This window comes from Lissotriton helveticus, chromosome 3_1 (genome assembly GCF_964261635.1).
Source record: "Lissotriton helveticus chromosome 3_1, aLisHel1.1, whole genome shotgun sequence".
NCBI classification, from domain to species: Eukaryota; Metazoa; Chordata; class Amphibia; order Caudata; family Salamandridae; genus Lissotriton; species Lissotriton helveticus.
Genome location: NC_136061.1, coordinates 1,797,777,517 through 1,797,796,407, shown reverse-complemented (window position 1 = coordinate 1,797,796,407; position 18,891 = coordinate 1,797,777,517). Strand labels below are relative to the sequence as shown.

At 40.7% G+C, this 18,891-nt stretch overlaps 1 protein-coding gene across 1 annotated transcript in view; it reads right to left on the bottom strand.

The window, feature by feature from the left end:
* Window positions 1–18,351, bottom strand: part of LOC144823825 (uromodulin-like) — a 114,528-nt gene extending 96,177 nt beyond the window's left edge. Inside the window, exons 1-3 of the mRNA XM_078682686.1 lie at window positions 18,212–18,351; window positions 11,349–11,366; window positions 6,835–6,996 (exon numbers count right to left, since the gene is read on the bottom strand). Of these exons, the coding sequence (XP_078538812.1) occupies window positions 6,835–6,996; window positions 11,349–11,366; window positions 18,212–18,260 (229 nt within the window). The 5' untranslated portion in view covers window positions 18,261–18,351. The remainder of the gene's footprint in view (window positions 1–6,834; window positions 6,997–11,348; window positions 11,367–18,211) is intronic.
* Window positions 18,352–18,891: the final 540 nt, after the last annotated feature.

The following is an 18,891-nucleotide window of genomic DNA, read 5'->3' as shown; positions in this document are numbered from 1 at the left end:
TAGTCCCACTTTAGTGAAGTGGGAATAGGCAGGTAAAATATTTATAAGTTTCTATATATATATATTTTTACCATAGTACTACCTCTAGAGTACTGCAATGCCAAATGAAAATGTTAAACAATGCAAAATATACTGTAATACACCATATTTAAAAAAACTGTACAAAAGTGTATTTTCTATTCTTAACATATTTAAATATGCACAGAATGTCTACAGAGTAGCGTTGTAATACCTACAAATGACCACGCTTCCTAAAAAATGTGCTGTTCTCCTAATGCAATGTATATAAAATAATAAATAGGAGTTGCAACCTATTACTACTATTTACCACTTAAATAAAGAGGTAATAGGTAGAGAACAACAATAAAATCTAGTATTTACCTATATCTAGGACCCTAACTCAGAATGCAGCAAAACGCAGACTGCAGAATGTAGCAAAACTGTGACAAAAACAACATGGTTGCCTTTTACCTTTGGTAAACACTGTAATTAGTCAATCACATACTGAATTCTCTTCCCTATGTTCCACAGTATACTGCAAACCTACCACTGTATACTGCAGCACTATACTATAAAGATGCATAGCTTGAACACTATTTACACTATTCACCCATACTAACAAAAATTACCATTAACACCTCATAATGTATATTGCTGAAATATTACATCTACATCCATTTACACATTTTCAAGCTACGTCTGTTTCAATTAACACATTCCACTCCACTCTACGCTGTTACACTCTATGGCACTCCACTCTATATCAATTTACTAAATGCCACTAAACTCTGCGATAATCCACTGTACGCCACTCCACTATACTATCTACTCTATGCCACTCCACTCTATTCAACTCTACTCTGTGCTATTATACTGTACACCACTCCAATCTATGGCACTTTAATCTATGCCACTTCACTCTACGCCCTTCCACTGTACAATTAATTAAATGTACACTATTCCACTGTATGCAACTCCACTCTAAAGCACCACACTCCACGCTATTTTATTCTATTCCACTCCACTTGTGTCACTTCAGTGTACACCACTACACTCTATGATATTCCACTGTACGCTACTCCACTCAATGCCAATCCAATTTACGATGCTGACCTATATGCCACTCCACTCTATGACAATCCAGTGTGTGCTATTACACTTTACAACTTTACATTCCTCACCACTGTACTAAAAGCCCCTTTACTGTATGTCTCTACACTCTACGCTACTACGGTCTATGCTATTCCACTGTATGACTCTGACTCTATGTCACTCTGCTCTATGCTATTCCATTACATGCACATCCTCTCTAGGTCACTAGACCGTATGCCACTACACTCAATGTTATCTCACTCTACCTCACTCCAGTCTATACGTTTCCACTGTACGCCACGCTATTCTACAACAGTCCACCTTAGACTTTTTGATTTTACGCCACTACACTGTACTTCACTCCACTCTACACCACTCCACTGTATTCCACTACACTCCATGCCACTGCACTATATGCCACTCCACTCTTTGCTATTCCACTGTATGCCAGTCCACTGTACCACACTCCACTCTATACCAATGCATAGTACACAACTCACTCCAATATATGCTATTCCATTCTATGCCACTACACTCTACAACAATCCGCTGTACAACACTCCACTATACGCTATTCCTCTCTAAGCAACTCCAATCTATGACTATCCACTCGATGATATTGTACTGTGTGCCACTACACTGTACACTCAACTGTAAGATGCTCCACTTTATGCTACTGCACTCTACGCTACTCTACTGTAAACTGTTGCACTCTGCCACACTACACTCTACGCCACTCCTCTGTACTCTAGTCTAATGTATTTTACTCCACTCTATGCCGCTCCACTTTATGCACTCCACTATACGCCATTACCATGTACCACACTCACCTGTACCATAAACCCCTCAATGCTACTTTACTCTACACCTCTCCAGTGTACCCTATTCCACCGTATGCCAATCCACTGCACCACAATCCCCTCTACACCACTCTACTTCACTCTACGACACTACTGTATGACACTACAATTTAGGACACTCTACTCCTCTCTACTCTACCACACTCCACTTAATGACACTCCACTCGACAACAGTAAACTGTACAATGTGAATCGGTTTTTTTTATTAACCCCTTCAGCGCGGAGCGAATTTTCGCGCTGTGCTGAACGTTCTAATGAGCCTATGGGCTCATGACGGAACGGTTCCGTCATGAGCACAGCTCAACCGACTCTCATGACGGAACCGTTCCGTCATGAGCATGGAAGGGGTTAAACATTAAAAACTATTGAAATATAATGCAAAAAAGAAAGGTTAAGGATGAGTTAGAATTAAGAAAACATTATTTCTTCTTCCTAAACAAACCCAACTTAAACTACACAAATATTAGAAATTCTTAAGTTATAGTTCCAACTTAAGTTTATAATTTATGCACCACCTTAAAAATATTATAAGGAATATTTATTTCTTAAATTTCTAATTTATGCACCTCTTCCAAATTACTATAAATTGTGCATCTCTGAACACAGTCTTGCCAACTTACTCGCCATGCTACATGTACTAGAACTGGTCCCTGTGTAATACACTGTTCTCACAAATCAAGTCATTTCAGATGTCATAAATGTTGTTATGAATGCTATGCTTTTACATGCTATAAGTTATGTAATATGCAAGGGTATAACTAGGGTAGTGAATGCAGAAGGGGCAAGATATAGCTAATATTGTGTGGTGAGTGAGGTTACAAGACTATACGGAGGTGCACGACCTGTAGTAATTTGAAGGTTGTGTGTAAATTATTAATTTAATAGACAACTGTAACTTCAGAATTTGTAATGTTTGTGTAGTTTAAGTTCGGTTTTATATAAGAAGAAATACACACACACACACATATATATGTAACTTATATCTATCTATCTATCTTTATCTCTCTTTTGCTCTCTCTCTCTCTCTCTCTCTCTCTCTCTCTCTCTATATATATATATATATATATATATATATATATATATATCTCTCTCTCTATATATATATATATATATATATATATATATATATATTATTCCGTTTGTCTCTTTACAGAGACGCTTTTCCTCGTGCACTCCCGTGTGATTAGCAATAATACCACACTCGTATTTAGTCGATATTCTGTTTATTTTTCCATAAACCAGCAACACCTCGCGTGCACCGCCTCAGAGCACCCGGAAGCCCTGAACTTGGATCAAATTGAATAATATATAAATATATATATATATATATATATATATTGAGACAGAGAGATAGAGATATAGATAGATAGATAGATAGATAGATAGATAGATAGATAGATAGATAGATAGATAGATAGATAGATAGATAGATAGATAGATAGATAGATAGATAGGTAGATAGATAGATAGGTAGATAGATAGAAGTTGCATATATATATATTCACTGAAAAAAACATAGGTTTCAGGCACGTTACAGTTAGAAATTAGCATTTCGAAAACATTAGAAATTCACTGAAAAAAACATAGGTTTCGAGGGGCGTTATAGTTAGTTTCACTCGTACAAAACCATAGAAATTCCCCTGTTGTAGTTAATTCAGCTAACTATAACTCACGCACCCGCAACGCACTGCTGATGATGTCACATATTACATCACTAATGACATGGTCAGTGACATCACTCATGACATCACTGATGACATCCCAAATGACATCACTGATGACATCACTGATAGCATCATCCAGTGAATGTGTTTTTTTCTGAAAATTAAATATGTTTTATATATGTATATCTCAAGCCCTATGGAAGAGTAAATGGGTCTATAAATGTCCAAATGGATGATTTTTTTGTAAAAATGTTTGTATAACTGACTGATTAAGTGTATCTTAGTGAATACATGGGTTAGCGAGTAATGTTTAAATATGTAAATATCTGTATCAGTCTCTCACTTTGTGTATAGGTGGCTGCATGGGTTGGTGAGTAGCTACATGAGTGTCTATATGGGTTATTAGTTGGTTTTTTGAGTATCATTATGAGTGTCTGTATGGTTCAGTGGGGGTAATACGTAGTGCATAGATGCATGAATGAGTGACTCACTGTTTGTATGTGTTGAAGACAGCATGTGTGCAGGACTGTATGGGTGGATGAGTGTGTGTATGGGTGTGTTAGTGAGTGAATGACTGTCTCAATAGTGTCTTTATGAGTAACTACATATGTTTTAAACTAGTATATGTGAGTATTGGTGTATATAAGTGAGTATATGTGAGAGTGAGAGATGGGAAGAGTTCCTATATAAATAAGTATGTGTTTTTATAAGTGATGGTTTAAGAGAGTAAGTATGTGTACTTTTCTGTAGAAGTACGTGTGGTGGTGTGTGTATAACTGCATATACAAGTAAATGGATGTGTGATACTTTGTTTGCATGTGTGACTATGTGTGTGAGTAACTCTATGGATGAGTGGCGGTGTGTAACAGGATGTATAGGTGTATGAGTACATATGATCAGTGAGTACATGTATGAGTGACTGTATAGGACTGTTGGTGAATGAGTGGATGTGTGTAGATCCTGGAATTACTGAATAGGTGTGTTGTAACTGGTATTGGTATGTCCATTGTTTTGAAAATGTTAGTTTGTATTTTTGAGTGCGTGTATCAAAGGTTATATTAGGGTGATAGGAGGTCTGCCACTCTATCACAAGGATGATGTCATCAGTGATGTCATTTGAGATGTCATCAGTGATGTCATGAGTGATGTAACTGACCATGTCATGAGTGATGTAATATGTGATGTCATCAGCACTGCATTGCGGGCACGCGAGTTATAGTTAGCTGAACTAACTATAATGGGGGAATTTCTATGGTTTTGTATGAGTGAAATGTCCAACTAACTATCACGCCCCTGAAAACTATGGTTTTTTCAGTGAATTTCTAAGGTTTTTTAAATGCTAATTTCTAACTATAACGTGCCTGAAACCTATGTTTTTCTCAGTAAATTTCAAAGGTTTTTTAATTGTTAATTTCAAACTATAACGTGCCTCAAACCTATGGTTTTTTCAGTGAATTTCAAAGGTTTTTTAAATGCTAGTTTCTAACTATGCCTACAGAGGTAGGACATGTGAAGAAAGAAGAAAACACGCACAGAAAGGAGCAAATGAAATGCAGAAGGAAGCAATAGAAGTCCTCAAAAACGAAGAAAATTGAAGGAAGAAGCAAGATATGTGCAGAAAGAACCAACAGAGGAGCAGAAAGAGGCCTTGTTACAAAATCATCCTGTGCCCACAACTTTTTCAGATGGGTACTGGTGGTAACTGACTCTGACTAACCAGGCCTAGAGTCAGTGGTATGTTAAAAGACACTTAAATACAGTGAAAACACCTACATACACTAGGGAACACTATACGTTGGGGTACCCCTGGGATTAGCATGACCACATCTGTAAGCCCCTAGTACATAATAGGGCAGGGGGATTAAAATTAAATCTTACCACGCGCCACGGGTGCGTTTGCACACTGGTGAAGGGAGGGGGGTGGGCCTAAGGTGACATGTGTGCAAACACGCCCTGTAGCCGTTTTAAGTTGGGGGATAAAGTCCCCTTGAATCCTGAGGGTCCCTGGAGGCCAACTAACCCACCAGGTATGTCCAGTAAGTGCCATAGAGTTGCATTGCAGAGCGGTAAAAAAATGGGGCATGGCCTCAGACCATCTCTCTGCAACGCAGCTCTGTGGTGCTTATTGGAGGTACATGGTGGGCTAGTTGGACCAAGGGACTCTCATGATTAAAGGGGACTTAATTGCCCAACTTAAAATGTGCCACAGGGTGTATTTGCACACGTCACCTCTGGCCCGCCCCCTCCCTTTACCACTGCACAAATACACCCTGTCTCACGTTTTAAGTTGGTGGATTAAGTCCCCTTGAATCCTGAGAGACCCTGGGTCCAACTAGCCCACCATGTACCTCCAGTAAGCACCACACAGCTGCATTGCAGAGAGGTGGTCCGAGGCCATGCCCCATTTTACACCTCTCTGCAATCCAACTCTGTGGCACTTACTGGACATACCTGGTCGGTTAGTTGGCCCCCAGGAACCCTCAGGATTCAAGGGGACTTAATTCCCCAACTTAAAATGCGCCACAGGGCGCGTTTCCGCACTTGTGACATCAGGCACGCCCCCTCACCCTGCACCACTGCGCAAACGCCCCCTCTGGTGCGTTATAAATTGGGGAATTAAATCCCCTTGAATCCTGAGGTCCCTGGGGGAAAACTAGCCCCTCACTTACCTCCAGTAAGTGCCACAGAGCTGCGCTCCAGAGTGCTGTAAAAAGGGACATGGCCTGGGCCACCTTTCTGCAACACAGCACAGTGGCGCTTACTGGAGGTAAGTGGTGGGCTAGTTGGCCCCCCAGGGACCCTCAGGATTGAAGAGGAATTAATTCCCCAACTTAAAATGCGCCACAGGGTGTGTTTCCACACATGTCACCTCAGGCCCGCCCCCTCCCTTCACCACAGTGCAAACGCACCCTGTGGCGCATTTGAGTTGGGGGATAAAGTCCCATTGAATCCTGAGCGTTCCTGGGATCCAACTAGCTCACCAGGTACCACCAGTATGCGCCACAGAGCTGTGTTGCAGAGAGGTGTAAAAAGGGGCTTGGCCTCTGAACACCTCTCTGCAACGCAGCTCCCTTGCGCATACTGGAGGTGGGAGAGAGGATGATTTTTTTGAGTTGTGTCTTCCCTCAAACCCTAAAGCAAAACAAACTTTCATCAGCTTTCAGAACATCTCTAGGTCACACATTCCCCGAACACAGTCTCCAGCTCCCATGACTCACGTGAGCAGCAGTTCGCCGAAGTGTGCCAGAAGAGTCCATCGGGGCAGCACAAAGTGTCCATATCACATGTCTGGGGAAGGCATGTGCTTCCATCAGTACCACAGAAGCAGCCAGCGCCTTGAACACAGCTTCCTGCACAGGCATTACACAAGGGGTATGCCGCTGCAGACAGAAGAGAGAAAGGAGTTGAAAGGGAGATCAGTTCAACACAGTCTGGAGTCAATATTTTGCGCAAAAATAACATGTGTCACAAATGCAGGTTTTCAAAAAACTGTTGAAATAGCTATCCTGAAATCATTGTGATACACAATATGCTACCACTACCACCAGCAAGATGGACAGCTGCTTTCAAGTCACCCAGTTAGTGCTGGTCACTTCATCGGTACAGCAAATAAAATTCAATCTTTTTCAGAACCTCCTCAGAAAAAGCATCTTATTAATCTTTCTCTGGCTCAAAGCCAGAGTATTTTACAGCTTGGCCAACGTGGACTGTGGCTCAAAGCCCCTGCGTTTCAATCTCTGTTCTGCAGAGAGTCGCGCCCTGATGACTTTGAATAATTCTTAAAACTATTAATTTTAATCCCTTTTTCCTTTATTTTATTTTTGTATGTGGGTGATGTATGACAGCCTATTACAATCGATTTGCAGAGAAATATTGTGTTTCTGTCTCATAAAAACATCCATGAAAAAAAGATTTTTCAGATCATCAGACCAGGACCTCACATATGATAAATGATGGGAGGGGGTCAATGAGATTATTTGAAGCAATATTAGTGAGCTGCTGCTGTGCTGCAATATTGAGTCTCTATCCCTAAATATTATATGTAAACACATGTAGAAGTTGGACGCGTTTGCCTGTGCACTGTCTGTGTACTGCCCAAAGAGTGCTTAAAACAGCCGAAATTGCACCATACATTCAAGGCTCTGGGTCCCCAAAATCCTTAAGATGTTCCCTTTCAAAGCGTGCACCTTGTGTGTTGTTGGCCCTTAAACAAAGCTGATAGATGGATGGCATGGATACCAAGGCACAAAGAGGACTACTTTCTTCTGAATGCTTTGAATTCTCGGGTCATGGTGTACATGCGCATCTCACAGACAAAAGGCAGAGCTCAGGCCTAGAGACGCAGTACCAAGAAGCAGTGTGCCGCCATCGGGTGGGACTTCACTCCTGTACTGACCCGTGGGAGAGCCACCATCAATTGTCAGCACTGGATATTGTTAATAGGAAGCGTGTGCCTGTGAGAGTGGGCCACTGTGACAATGGGAGTCGGAAAATATGTCTGGGTCACCATCCCCTCCCCCAGTAGGATAAGGTATTGTAGAACCTGCAAACGAAAGCGTGGTTTTGAAGTGACAAAAGGCCAAACTGTTGTGGCTTGGCAGGACGAAGAGAGGGGTGGTGGGGATGAAAGACAGAAGTAACAAACATCCTAATTCTGAATGATTATACCGCTGAGAAAATGTCATTTTACCCATAAAATTAACAGTATAAAGAAACATAAAAGAGAAGACAAATTATATATATTTGGGGAAACTTAAAAAAGTATGTGGCTCCACCTCTGCCCAGTAATTCTTCCAACCTTCTAGTTGCAATTTGGGTAGCAACTAAGGGACGGACAACACACATTCATGAAACTTGCCAGGCCTTTCCAAAACGAAGCGAACCTTCGTGGACTTAATTGAACCTCTGCCCAACAAGGTGGACAAAGTGGGGAGCAAAATGTACCATTCCTATTTCTAAACACACTAGTGAGTGAGACAGAAAGAAAATTGCAAGATGAAAAAGTGACAATAAAATTGGAGTGTCAGTGGCCACAGGGTTTGGTAATATCTATGAATCAGTTTGGAAGAAAAATCGAGTCACTGTTCAAGCAGAGGAACAACGTGAAGGTAATCAGATGCCCTATAACTTCAGATAGAAAAAATCAGAAACCATTGCAGTGAAATTTCTGTCTGACAATGTTCATTCTAGCATGGCAGAGTAACCTGTGGAACTAACTAAGGCTCTAAAACTACTGCAGACACAGGTGCAACACAGCAAAGAGATTTGAGGCACTCTTTAGAACCACCACTATATTGCAAAACATTGATGAACTTTTCTTGATGAACTTTTGTCGGGCAGAAGGCTTTAAAAAACAGCTACGTTCTATGCATCAGAACTACTGTTCTCCTGATATTAACCATGGAACCATGCCTAGGATGAAAAACATCTTAGATCTCAGAGGAGGAAGCATATCTTAGTAAGGGGGACCAAATATTAGTGTTTCACGCAACTGGGATATGGCTGGTTTGTGAATGTAAAACTTTTATGTTCATATAAATTTAGGGGCAGATTTACAAGCCCTTCCTGCCACTTTTGCGTCACTTTTCCCATGTTAAAAGTGACACATAAGTGGTGCGAGGGGCTTGTAAATCTGCCCCATGACCTTTATGCACAAAATTACAATGAGAAGATTTCTAAGGTCTATAGGAAGGGGTACAGTGTAGCTATCTTAGTTCAGGATTTTATTTCTCAACCTATACTATGCCTCAAAACAGGATAGAAGTTCCTTTCAATCCATCCTACTGGATCCAAGTAATTCCCTGTTTGTGGCAGAACAGAGGATTTGCCACAATATCTGTTAATCACAAAGAAGAGTATAACAGAAGTGTAGTTTGCTACACTTTAGATAGAATATTGATAGTTCTGACAATTTGATAACTTTTTTCTAGCATCACCTTTTTTTTAACCCATATTAACTGCTCGGTTATCCCTGACTTGCCTCACTCGTTAATCCCAGAGCTCAGGTTCCTGTATAGAACCTTGTTTTACATTTTTGATGAACAGTTGCAGAACATTTGTGCTCCCTCATTGGCAGGGCTGATCCACCAATCAATGGGAATTAATGTTATCTGTGACACCTATAACCAGTCCTGGATTGCATCTTTTGTGCCAACGAAGTATTTGAGCCCATCTGATGCCACCATTGAGTGTAGAATGTCCAGCTCCTAAGCACGATTCAAGAGAGTGATGACACTCCAGATCCAAAGCTTGTCAGACAAACACACTTTCTTGGATTTCTCAATAAGAATTTAGACTTTGAGAACTATAGAGGTGAGAGATCTGTTGTCCATGTCTAATGAAGAGTGTACGCTGTACCGATCCTAAGCTTGTCCCTCAGGATCCATTGACTGCACTATGCATCCTTCCCAACTTCAGTCCGCTGTATCAGTTATCCAAATTGGTCAAGCTATCATGGAAATGTTTATCTGGACCACCTTTTGCCTCTTTGTAGTGACCACTGATGGACAGTTTCACCATGACACTGCTAGGTCTTTACTGCAGCATACCACAGGAATCCATATCAGTTTTACTGATAAGCTCCTCTGTAGGTTTGGACCTGTTTTGGCGTTCATTTTCAAACCTGTATAGATAAGACATAGCTTTATAGAAAATTGACTGGTAATCAAAAATCAGATATGTTCCTTTTTTGCTTTTCTTAAATCATATGTGAGAAATCGTATCTCAAAATTTGAACTTCAGTAGCTGCTATGAGATCAGCAACCCAGTAGGTTGTTTTGAAATATTTAAGGTAACCCACTCCCAGTGTTTCATGTTTAAGCAACAAGCACAACAAACTTGAGGCTGTCCTAAAATAATTCTTTCTGGATTAGAGCTCAGAATTTGACATCCATGTTAACCAATTTATATCATCTGGTCAGAACTTGGTTCATTCGAATTCCCATAATTTGATACTCCCACAAGCGTATGACTTTAATATGACACATCTCTTATTATCATGTCATGTCTCCTGATATCAGCCACAATGACATTGAAATGTTTTGTCTATTGAATGGTCGACTGCCATGCACACAAGGCTATTTGTTTCCCCAGGGGTTGAGAAAGGAACACACGTATGATACGTTTTTCCCATGTCACACTCTTACAAGAGAGAACAATTCCTTGGACCCAGTTTGTTCCATCAGCTGATTCTTCTCCTCCTTTCAGACCTGGCTGTTCAAACACCACCACAGTGATCAGGGGGAACCGACATATCTAAAAATCCACATACCCGCATATGCCTACATGCAAGTAGACTTCTAGGAAGACAGTTTATGTACCGCTGTCCCAGAAAAAGCTACTAGTGTAAAAAATACAAGAACTTTTCAGTAATTAACAAAACATCGAGCTTAACCCCGCAGTGATCACTTTTCAATGGCCTACAGCTTTCAGAACCATATTGCAGCTTCTTACTTGTGTCTCTATGACTTTTCTCCAACTAATGTAAATAACCAACTTGTGCACCTCAAACAAAAATAGTCACTTATCCTACTTAGTTTGTGTGATGGCTCTAAGTATCAGGTATTGAACATTTGGTGTGGATAGGCTCTAAATGCAGGAGGAGCTTTGCTGGAATGTGCTCTGCTGAAGATTCAATTTACACAAAAACCCTAAAAAAGTTAAGCTCACCTTTTCACAAAGAAAGTTCTAGAACTAAGCTAGTTTCTGTACAAGAAAGTAAACAGACACTTACCACTGCAATCCACGGCTCCTGCAAAAAAGAGAGAAAAAGAGGAAAATCAGTCAGCCACTGCTTGCTTCTCAAAAGAAGTAAAATATCAAAATGTAAATCTAAAAATCAATTGTCACAAATATTTGCCCCTGTGCGTCTTTGAAAGGCTTTGTGCACCTACTGACTGAAGCAAGTCTTGATGAATTACATATTCAGATGAGCTTGTTTTATGCACTCAGGCCTTCTTCAGAGAACATCACATGAGAGATAATGCCTGTAGTCTAGGCCTATCGTTCATAATAGTACATGACAGCATAAATTACCTGTAGAAAACCTGTCTCTAATTTCCGTATTACAGGCAACGTGTGATATCCTTAGTCGCCTGTAATAATGAATTGATGTAACTGAATGAATTGATGTAACTGTAATACATTATTACAGTTGGGTTTCTGACATCACAATACCTGCTGCCAGAGAAGCAGCCCACAGGAAAGGCAGATCACTGAGTATAATAAAAGATGCACTTTGAAAAACGAAATAAAACATGGCTTTTCCTCTTCAGCTCTATTTTTCTAGATGTAGAGTGATACGTCGAAAGGAGATATTTATGGCAACATGGCTATACTTTTCTTGCATTAGGTAATTTTAGAATCCCATTTGCATGTTTCTAGACATTTTGAGCTACAGCTTTTTGTTTTTAAATCTGACTTGTATAAACTGTAATGTATTTTTGCAACAACTATCTAACTTCTTTTTGTTCTGTTTAATTTTGCACTAGAGTTTTCAATTATATTCTCCATATTTACAAACCCCTGTGTCTTTCATATAAAAGAGTATACCACCAATGACTTAAGTGGTTAGTGGGACAGATAATGGTGTGAACATGCATTACAAGGAATAAAGTACCCCCTGCCACACATTAGGGGACATTCAAAGTTACCGTGGAGATCTCTGTCCTATAAATGAACTCAGCCTTTGGTTTTATTCTTTTATACAGTCACAGAACTCCCCATCGGCTAGCAATATCCTTATAATTAGGTCCCCCGGATTTATGGTATTTATTTTTGTAACATTTCTGTCTGTATTTATCCATATTTATTTTTGGGGCATCTTAATGGTATTTATCCATATCAATTTTGTGGTTTGAGAATAGATGGAGTCTTAAAATGGTGTATTACCATGTTTATTTAACTTGTAAGCATGCACTCATACTGATGCCTGTCATATTTTAGCAAATTAAGCAGTCAACTATAACAAAACACTCCATCCACATGTAAATATAGCATTAGAGTAATATATACGTTAACATATGCTTGTATTAAGGGATCTCTTTCCCTGTTCTTTACCACCCCATGCTGTCTATCTGTTCTGCTGTTGGATAGGAATTTGCGGAAGGAAGCATAGCAAGTCATTGTAAAATGCACAATTTTCAGTATTTTTCTGCTTGTAAAATTAAATCCAGACAAGGAACACATTGCTTTCTGTCCGTATTTATATGTAAACATCAGTAAAAACGGAAAACTGAGAGCCATACTTATAATGTACTTCAGGAGTACTTTATCCTTTATGGCTGTGGTTGTGCCTAGTCAAGATCACCTGTTACCAAGGCAATTCCTTCAGATCTCATTCAGAGGTAAAGTGAATGCTTTGTCAGTTCCAAAATGGCAGGTTTCCATTGCTAACTAAGCCAACAGGCCTGCCCCTGCATTTGTGTGATGAACGTGTTGTGTTGGAATGAAAATTGGACCTTGAGAGAGGAAGAGCAAGAATCTGTGTTCACTGCTGAGGTCTTTATCATACAATAGGTATTGGCCATCAAGATACTGCATGCAAAAGTCCAAACTGCACCAGAGATTGGCCTAATCCCTGTCAGATAATTTGTAACTTTAGTTGTGACAATAAATCTTACTTGTATGCGACAGTAAATCAGACAGAAATAGGGATTGCACCTTTCTGTGATAGCAAATAGGTACAGCTGTGTCAGTAAATGCTTCTAGTTGGACCACAGAATAGAAGCTGCTCTGCCATAGACTCACCCATTTGGCCATAGAGCAGCCATCTTGTCACAGATAACAAGCATAGCTGAGCCTGAGAATAAACACATTTGTGCAGATGATTGAGGAGACTCTGCCAGAGACCATGCCCAAGTCAAAGAGAGACTAGAACAAACTGGGCATGATATACCTCAAATGTGGCAGAAAAGAATCCCAAATGAGCCGAGAATACAACCAACTCTACAAAACATGAGCCAAAACTTTACTGGATAATTTCAAGGAATAATTTCAAAGGATCCAAAGAAACCCCCACAACTCTGCTAGATAAGTAGCCCTATTGTTCAAGAGAAGATTCCAAAATGTACCAGCTAATATTATCGACTGTGCAGGGAAATAAAACCAACTGTGACATTAAATATGCTCAAGAAACTGAACTATGCCAGAGAATAACACCCACTGCTGCAGGAAGATATGTATTTGTTGAAGAGAGCATGTCCAGCCGAGACAAAGACTGTCCCAGCAATCATAGAAAATACTCACAACATATCTAGTGGGCGCCCACGACTGCCAGATAATTCTTCCGTCACTGCCAGATAATATACCCAATGAGCCAGATAAAAATTAGAACTGAATCAGGAAATAGATTCAACTGAGCCCAATATAAACCAAAGAATGGTGGAGAATAAATAAACTGCCCCAGATTGTTTTATGACTGAGTATGGGCATTGGGTCTCAGAACACAGGAAACACAGTGACATATAATGTTCCCAAATGCGTGACTGAATATGATCATGGCATGAAATATGTTTGACTTGAGCACTGCGGTTGGATTGGTGAAGGGGGTCGGTAGTGGATACTACGCATTGGAATTAGACAAGTTGTCTATGGAGAGGGCTAGAAAAGGTTGTATGAGTTTAGGTGAAGGTCTTGAGAGTTGGCAGGCACCATGGTCGTCCAGGCTGTGGTTGGTCTGTGTTACTAAGGGAAGCTTGCACTCCGCTGCCCATGCAGTGCCTATTCTTTGTGCGTTTGTAAGTAAGAACAGTGTGAAGGAAGCTTACACTGCTGTCTCTTTATCCTTTCCTGTGTGTCTGGTGGAAGCTTGTGTGAATATTTCCCATGTTGTGTCTGTTTTCTGTGTTGGATTCTCACTGTGCTGTACATTTTTGACGGAATTGAGCCTCCTCTGTTCCTGCTGTGCCTGTATTGGCCTATTTGTGAATGAGGATTGTAGTATTGCAGTGCATATTCTATGAAATGTATAGGATCTAACTCAAAAAGATGAGTCTGACAGGTCAGTGTGTGGGCCGATATTTGCCTGTTTGTGGGCCTGTTTTATCATCTTATGGGCTGGTTTTTACTGTTGATTTTCCTGTATTACCACACTAATTCCCTGCAGAAATCAAAAATGCAGGTAGTCTTCTATACCTTCCAAAACCCCTACACAGGGTGTCTCTACAAGTTGAAAACTGTCATGATTTCCAAATGTTGGTCACCTTTTTTAGCTTCCTAATTCGTTAATGGAGACCCTTTTTGGGTACCCTAGGACTATTTTCTGTCCCAGTCTGACCCTGATCATGATAAACTTGTAGACCACCCAGACCCAGGATGAAGCTCGCATCTGCAAAGTGAACAGCTTCTGAACAGTGGGGTTTCACCTTCTATGGAGTCTCATAGCCAGACAGAGGAAAAGCATTCCATATGGTCCAGTTGTCCATAGTAGTGGTAGGCAGAGTTTATTCCACTTATAATACAAAATTGTTGCAAGAGTTACAGATTTTATGGATACTATGCATTTGCAGTTTGCATGAAAATGTACGAAATATGTACCCATACATGCAAAATGCAGGTTGAATGTACTCCTAAGGTCCCTGTAACCTTCAACGGTCTAATAGTGACCCAAGTTCTCCAAATGCAGTCTGGGAATTAAGATAATAAGGAGAATCTAAGCCATGCGCTGACTAAAATGCCAATGTGCTATACCCACTCTTCTGATCAGGCAGTCTCAGCCCATGAGGACTGGCTATCCTCTGGACTTTACACGGTAGCTCCCTTGTGAGAGGTTAGACCAGGTGTCTCCAATCTTTTCTGTAATTGGAACTACTTAGGTTTAGAGACTCTCCCCGATCTACTAATATTATTAGTGTTGAAATAGTGACCACGTCAGACAACATTACTTTAGTGGCCACCTATGCAAGATTGTTAGTATTGATCCGGGGTTGCTAGCAATAATGTAAAAAGAGACTGTCGATTTTGAATGCCTCTACATGGGTAATGCATAACAGCCATAGCTGTTCCCAATACCAACTTAACTGTATTAGTAATTGTCTCCCCTGTACTACATGATTTATCACTCAAATATAAGCTTTAAATGCATATTGAAAATTCAGCTATTTTTCTGAAAACATCAACTCATCAGCACTCTCAAATTTGGTGTATATATATATATTATTTCAATCAAGCAATAGCTTCTAAAATAGTAGGCTGGAATGCACACAGTAGAGCTACTTACAGGTAGCTGGAGAGCTACCAGTAGCTCACAAGCTACTCGTTGGTGGAGCTTGGGTTAGACCAAAACAGTCTACCCACTCTTCCCTATGGTTTGTTTTCAGAGTCTCTCAAGTTACTTAAATGAAAATGCCACAGACAGGAGCAGAAATGGAGTCAAGACAGTGATCCTTGATAAAGGATGCTCTATAAAGAAGTCATCTGCGAATATAAAACCGCTATTGCGAATGAAAAATCTATGGTTTTCCCTGGTAAAATTAACAATGCCAGAAATCCAGTAAAAGAGCCCTCCTCTGTGTTGCCCAGCAGAGTCATTTGTCTAATTGCAATTTTACTCAGCCCTTCTGTGATGATTGGCCCGCTTTTTTTCAGACCAAGATTAGTGCCCTATATTAAGACTCTCTTTTTAGGACCATGGTTTGATTAGAAAATTCCCCTGTGTTACATACTTTCTTGCATCTTACAGAACTAACTGCAAGTACAAAACTCTATCATCACTACTAAATCTGGATCACTGAATGATCCTTGTCCCCATCGCACATTCAAGCCGGTATCTCATCTGACACGTTTCCAAGCTCTCAAAGTAATTTGCAACCAGATCATGTGCTTAAGGGTTTTTCCTAAAGCCTCTTATTAAAACACATCTGCTAACCCTAAGGAACATAAAAACTACTATCCAATTCCTTTATCAGCCCTTTCCAAGAAAGTTCTAGAAAAGGCACTGAAAGCAGAATTGATAGCTGTTCTGGCAAGGCATTCATTATTGGATGTGTCTCAAGCTGGCTTTAGGAGTGATTAAAGCATGGCGTCGGCACTGGCAGCAGCAGCCAACGCTATTAGATGTATAGTTGACAGTTCTGATGTGCATATTTTACTAGATCCTTCGGTGCTTTTGATGCTATCTGCCACTCGTGGTAGTGACCAGACTTGATTAGCCGGGCCATGCACGGTCGGCGGTACAGGTAAGAGCCGTGGGCCGGGGGCAAGGCGGAGGGGGGTAATTCAACATACAACAGGATACGTAAAATGAGATTTTAAAAAACTCACTTATTTTGCGCTTGCCACATGGCTGAATCAGCGAACACAAGGTAAGCGGTTTTATTTATTTATTTACTTTTACCTATCCCACCGTCTTTTGACTTCAAACAAAACTATAGTGGTGTTGTTGGCTTCACCCGGTTGAATTATTGTAATTCCCTTTACATTGGGACTAATCACTTATTCCTAATCAGACTACATGTAGCCCAAAATACGGTTACCCACCTTATATTTAATGTTCAGTCACTTTCTAAGGCACTCATCAGGATGCATTGTTTACCTATAAGAGGAGGGCCATTTTTAAGGCGCTCTGTCTGGCCAACAAATCTCTGTATAACAGGGGGCCTGAATTCCTCAGGCCCAAATTCTCTTGGTATATTCCCAATGGCTTCTTATGTCAGCCAAACTTTGCAATACTATGCCGAATGATATCCAGGCCAGGCCAGGGAGGAGCATCTCGCTGTCAAGAAATCTTTGCAAACATGGCTCTTTCGTCGTTAGTCTCTTGCTCTTTGTGCTCGCTGAGCAGGCTGCTGGCAGTTCCAAAACACACCGCGGTAAACGCACTGTATACAAGTCCTTTTTCATTTAATCATTTCGCACTTTTCTGAAGTTACGCTGCTTTTAGATCAACGAGGCAGCTCTCTGAACACACTTTATCCTTTCCTTTCTGGATTAGTTTAATTGTCAGATAATTGTTCTTCCTCTTTCTAGCAGTCAACCCCGAATGCTGCACGGGGTCTGATTGCTGACTTTGGGATGGCTTGTAAAGAGAGGGAGACCTACTTATTTATGTCTCTGTGCGTGTGGTGTTTGTATGGAGCGAACCTAGCCTGAATGCAATGGAGCCCCGGGCAGCATCAAAAGGAAGTATTCAGCCAGAGAGTGACAGGTGACATAGCAGTTACTGGATTGATACTGCATTCTGTGTCTTTAGCTCTGTCCTGAAACTGGAGCAGCACTGATTTCACCCAGCAGTGTCATGTACTCCTTCGACAAGGAGTGTGCCAACATTACAACCAGGAAGACACATATAAAGATACTGGCCCACATGTGACACAATTAAACGCGAGTAAGTGATAAATCAGCCCATTGCTGAATGGATTTCCACCCCCGCCCTTTTCCTACAACCCAATACTTGGCTTCAGAATCTCCAAATCGATACACAGAAGATCTCTCAGAATGAAACTGCAGGTTCAGCACACAGACCAAGAGGATTGCATCCATGAAACATTTTCAAGATAAGCAGTAAACAGATAGTAAACAGTTACAAATTTATACCAATTGCCTTTATGTGTCCCCCTTTTAATTGATGGGTGTGCACCAGAGCTTAGGGATAGGTACCTGCTTCTCCCAGGAGAGCGGCAAACAGCAGTGCCATAAGGAGTGCCATCTTTGGAGTCTGCAATCTGGGATTGGTTGCTGCTTTCCAAGGTGCCTTTTGGAAGAGAACGCTGAATGCTGAGGACCAGAACAGGGGCAAGCAAACACTGCTGCAATCTTAGCCAGCCCCACAAAGTGACAGAAACACCCACATGCCAGATCTTTTATAGACCGAGAGAGAGACCTACAAGGAAGTGACTCATTGGGAGGTAGAAAAGGCACGGAAATATTGGTTCTCCCACATACAGTCCAGGTGGGTTGGGAGTGAGGGTGTGGAGGAGTGAAAGAATGCAAGGTATGATAAAGGAGGGTTAACCTACTTTACGACTTCTCTCACAATATTAAGTATAGGTTGCAGGCAGGGGTGTGTGACATATTTATAGAATACTTGCAGGCAGTATACTTCCATTGGCATTTTGGAAGCCATATAATTAGATTGTTTAAAGACCCGTCATCTGTCTCACCATCAGCAGATCCTCCCACCAAGATGGAACCCCCTTCAGGGATCTTAGCTAAAAAGGTCACAACATCATCAGCTGAAACAAACAATATCATATACCAGTTCACTCATACTCACTAGTATATACAAAAATATCCACAATCTTAAGTCCTCAAAATCAACCTCATACTGCAGCACATTC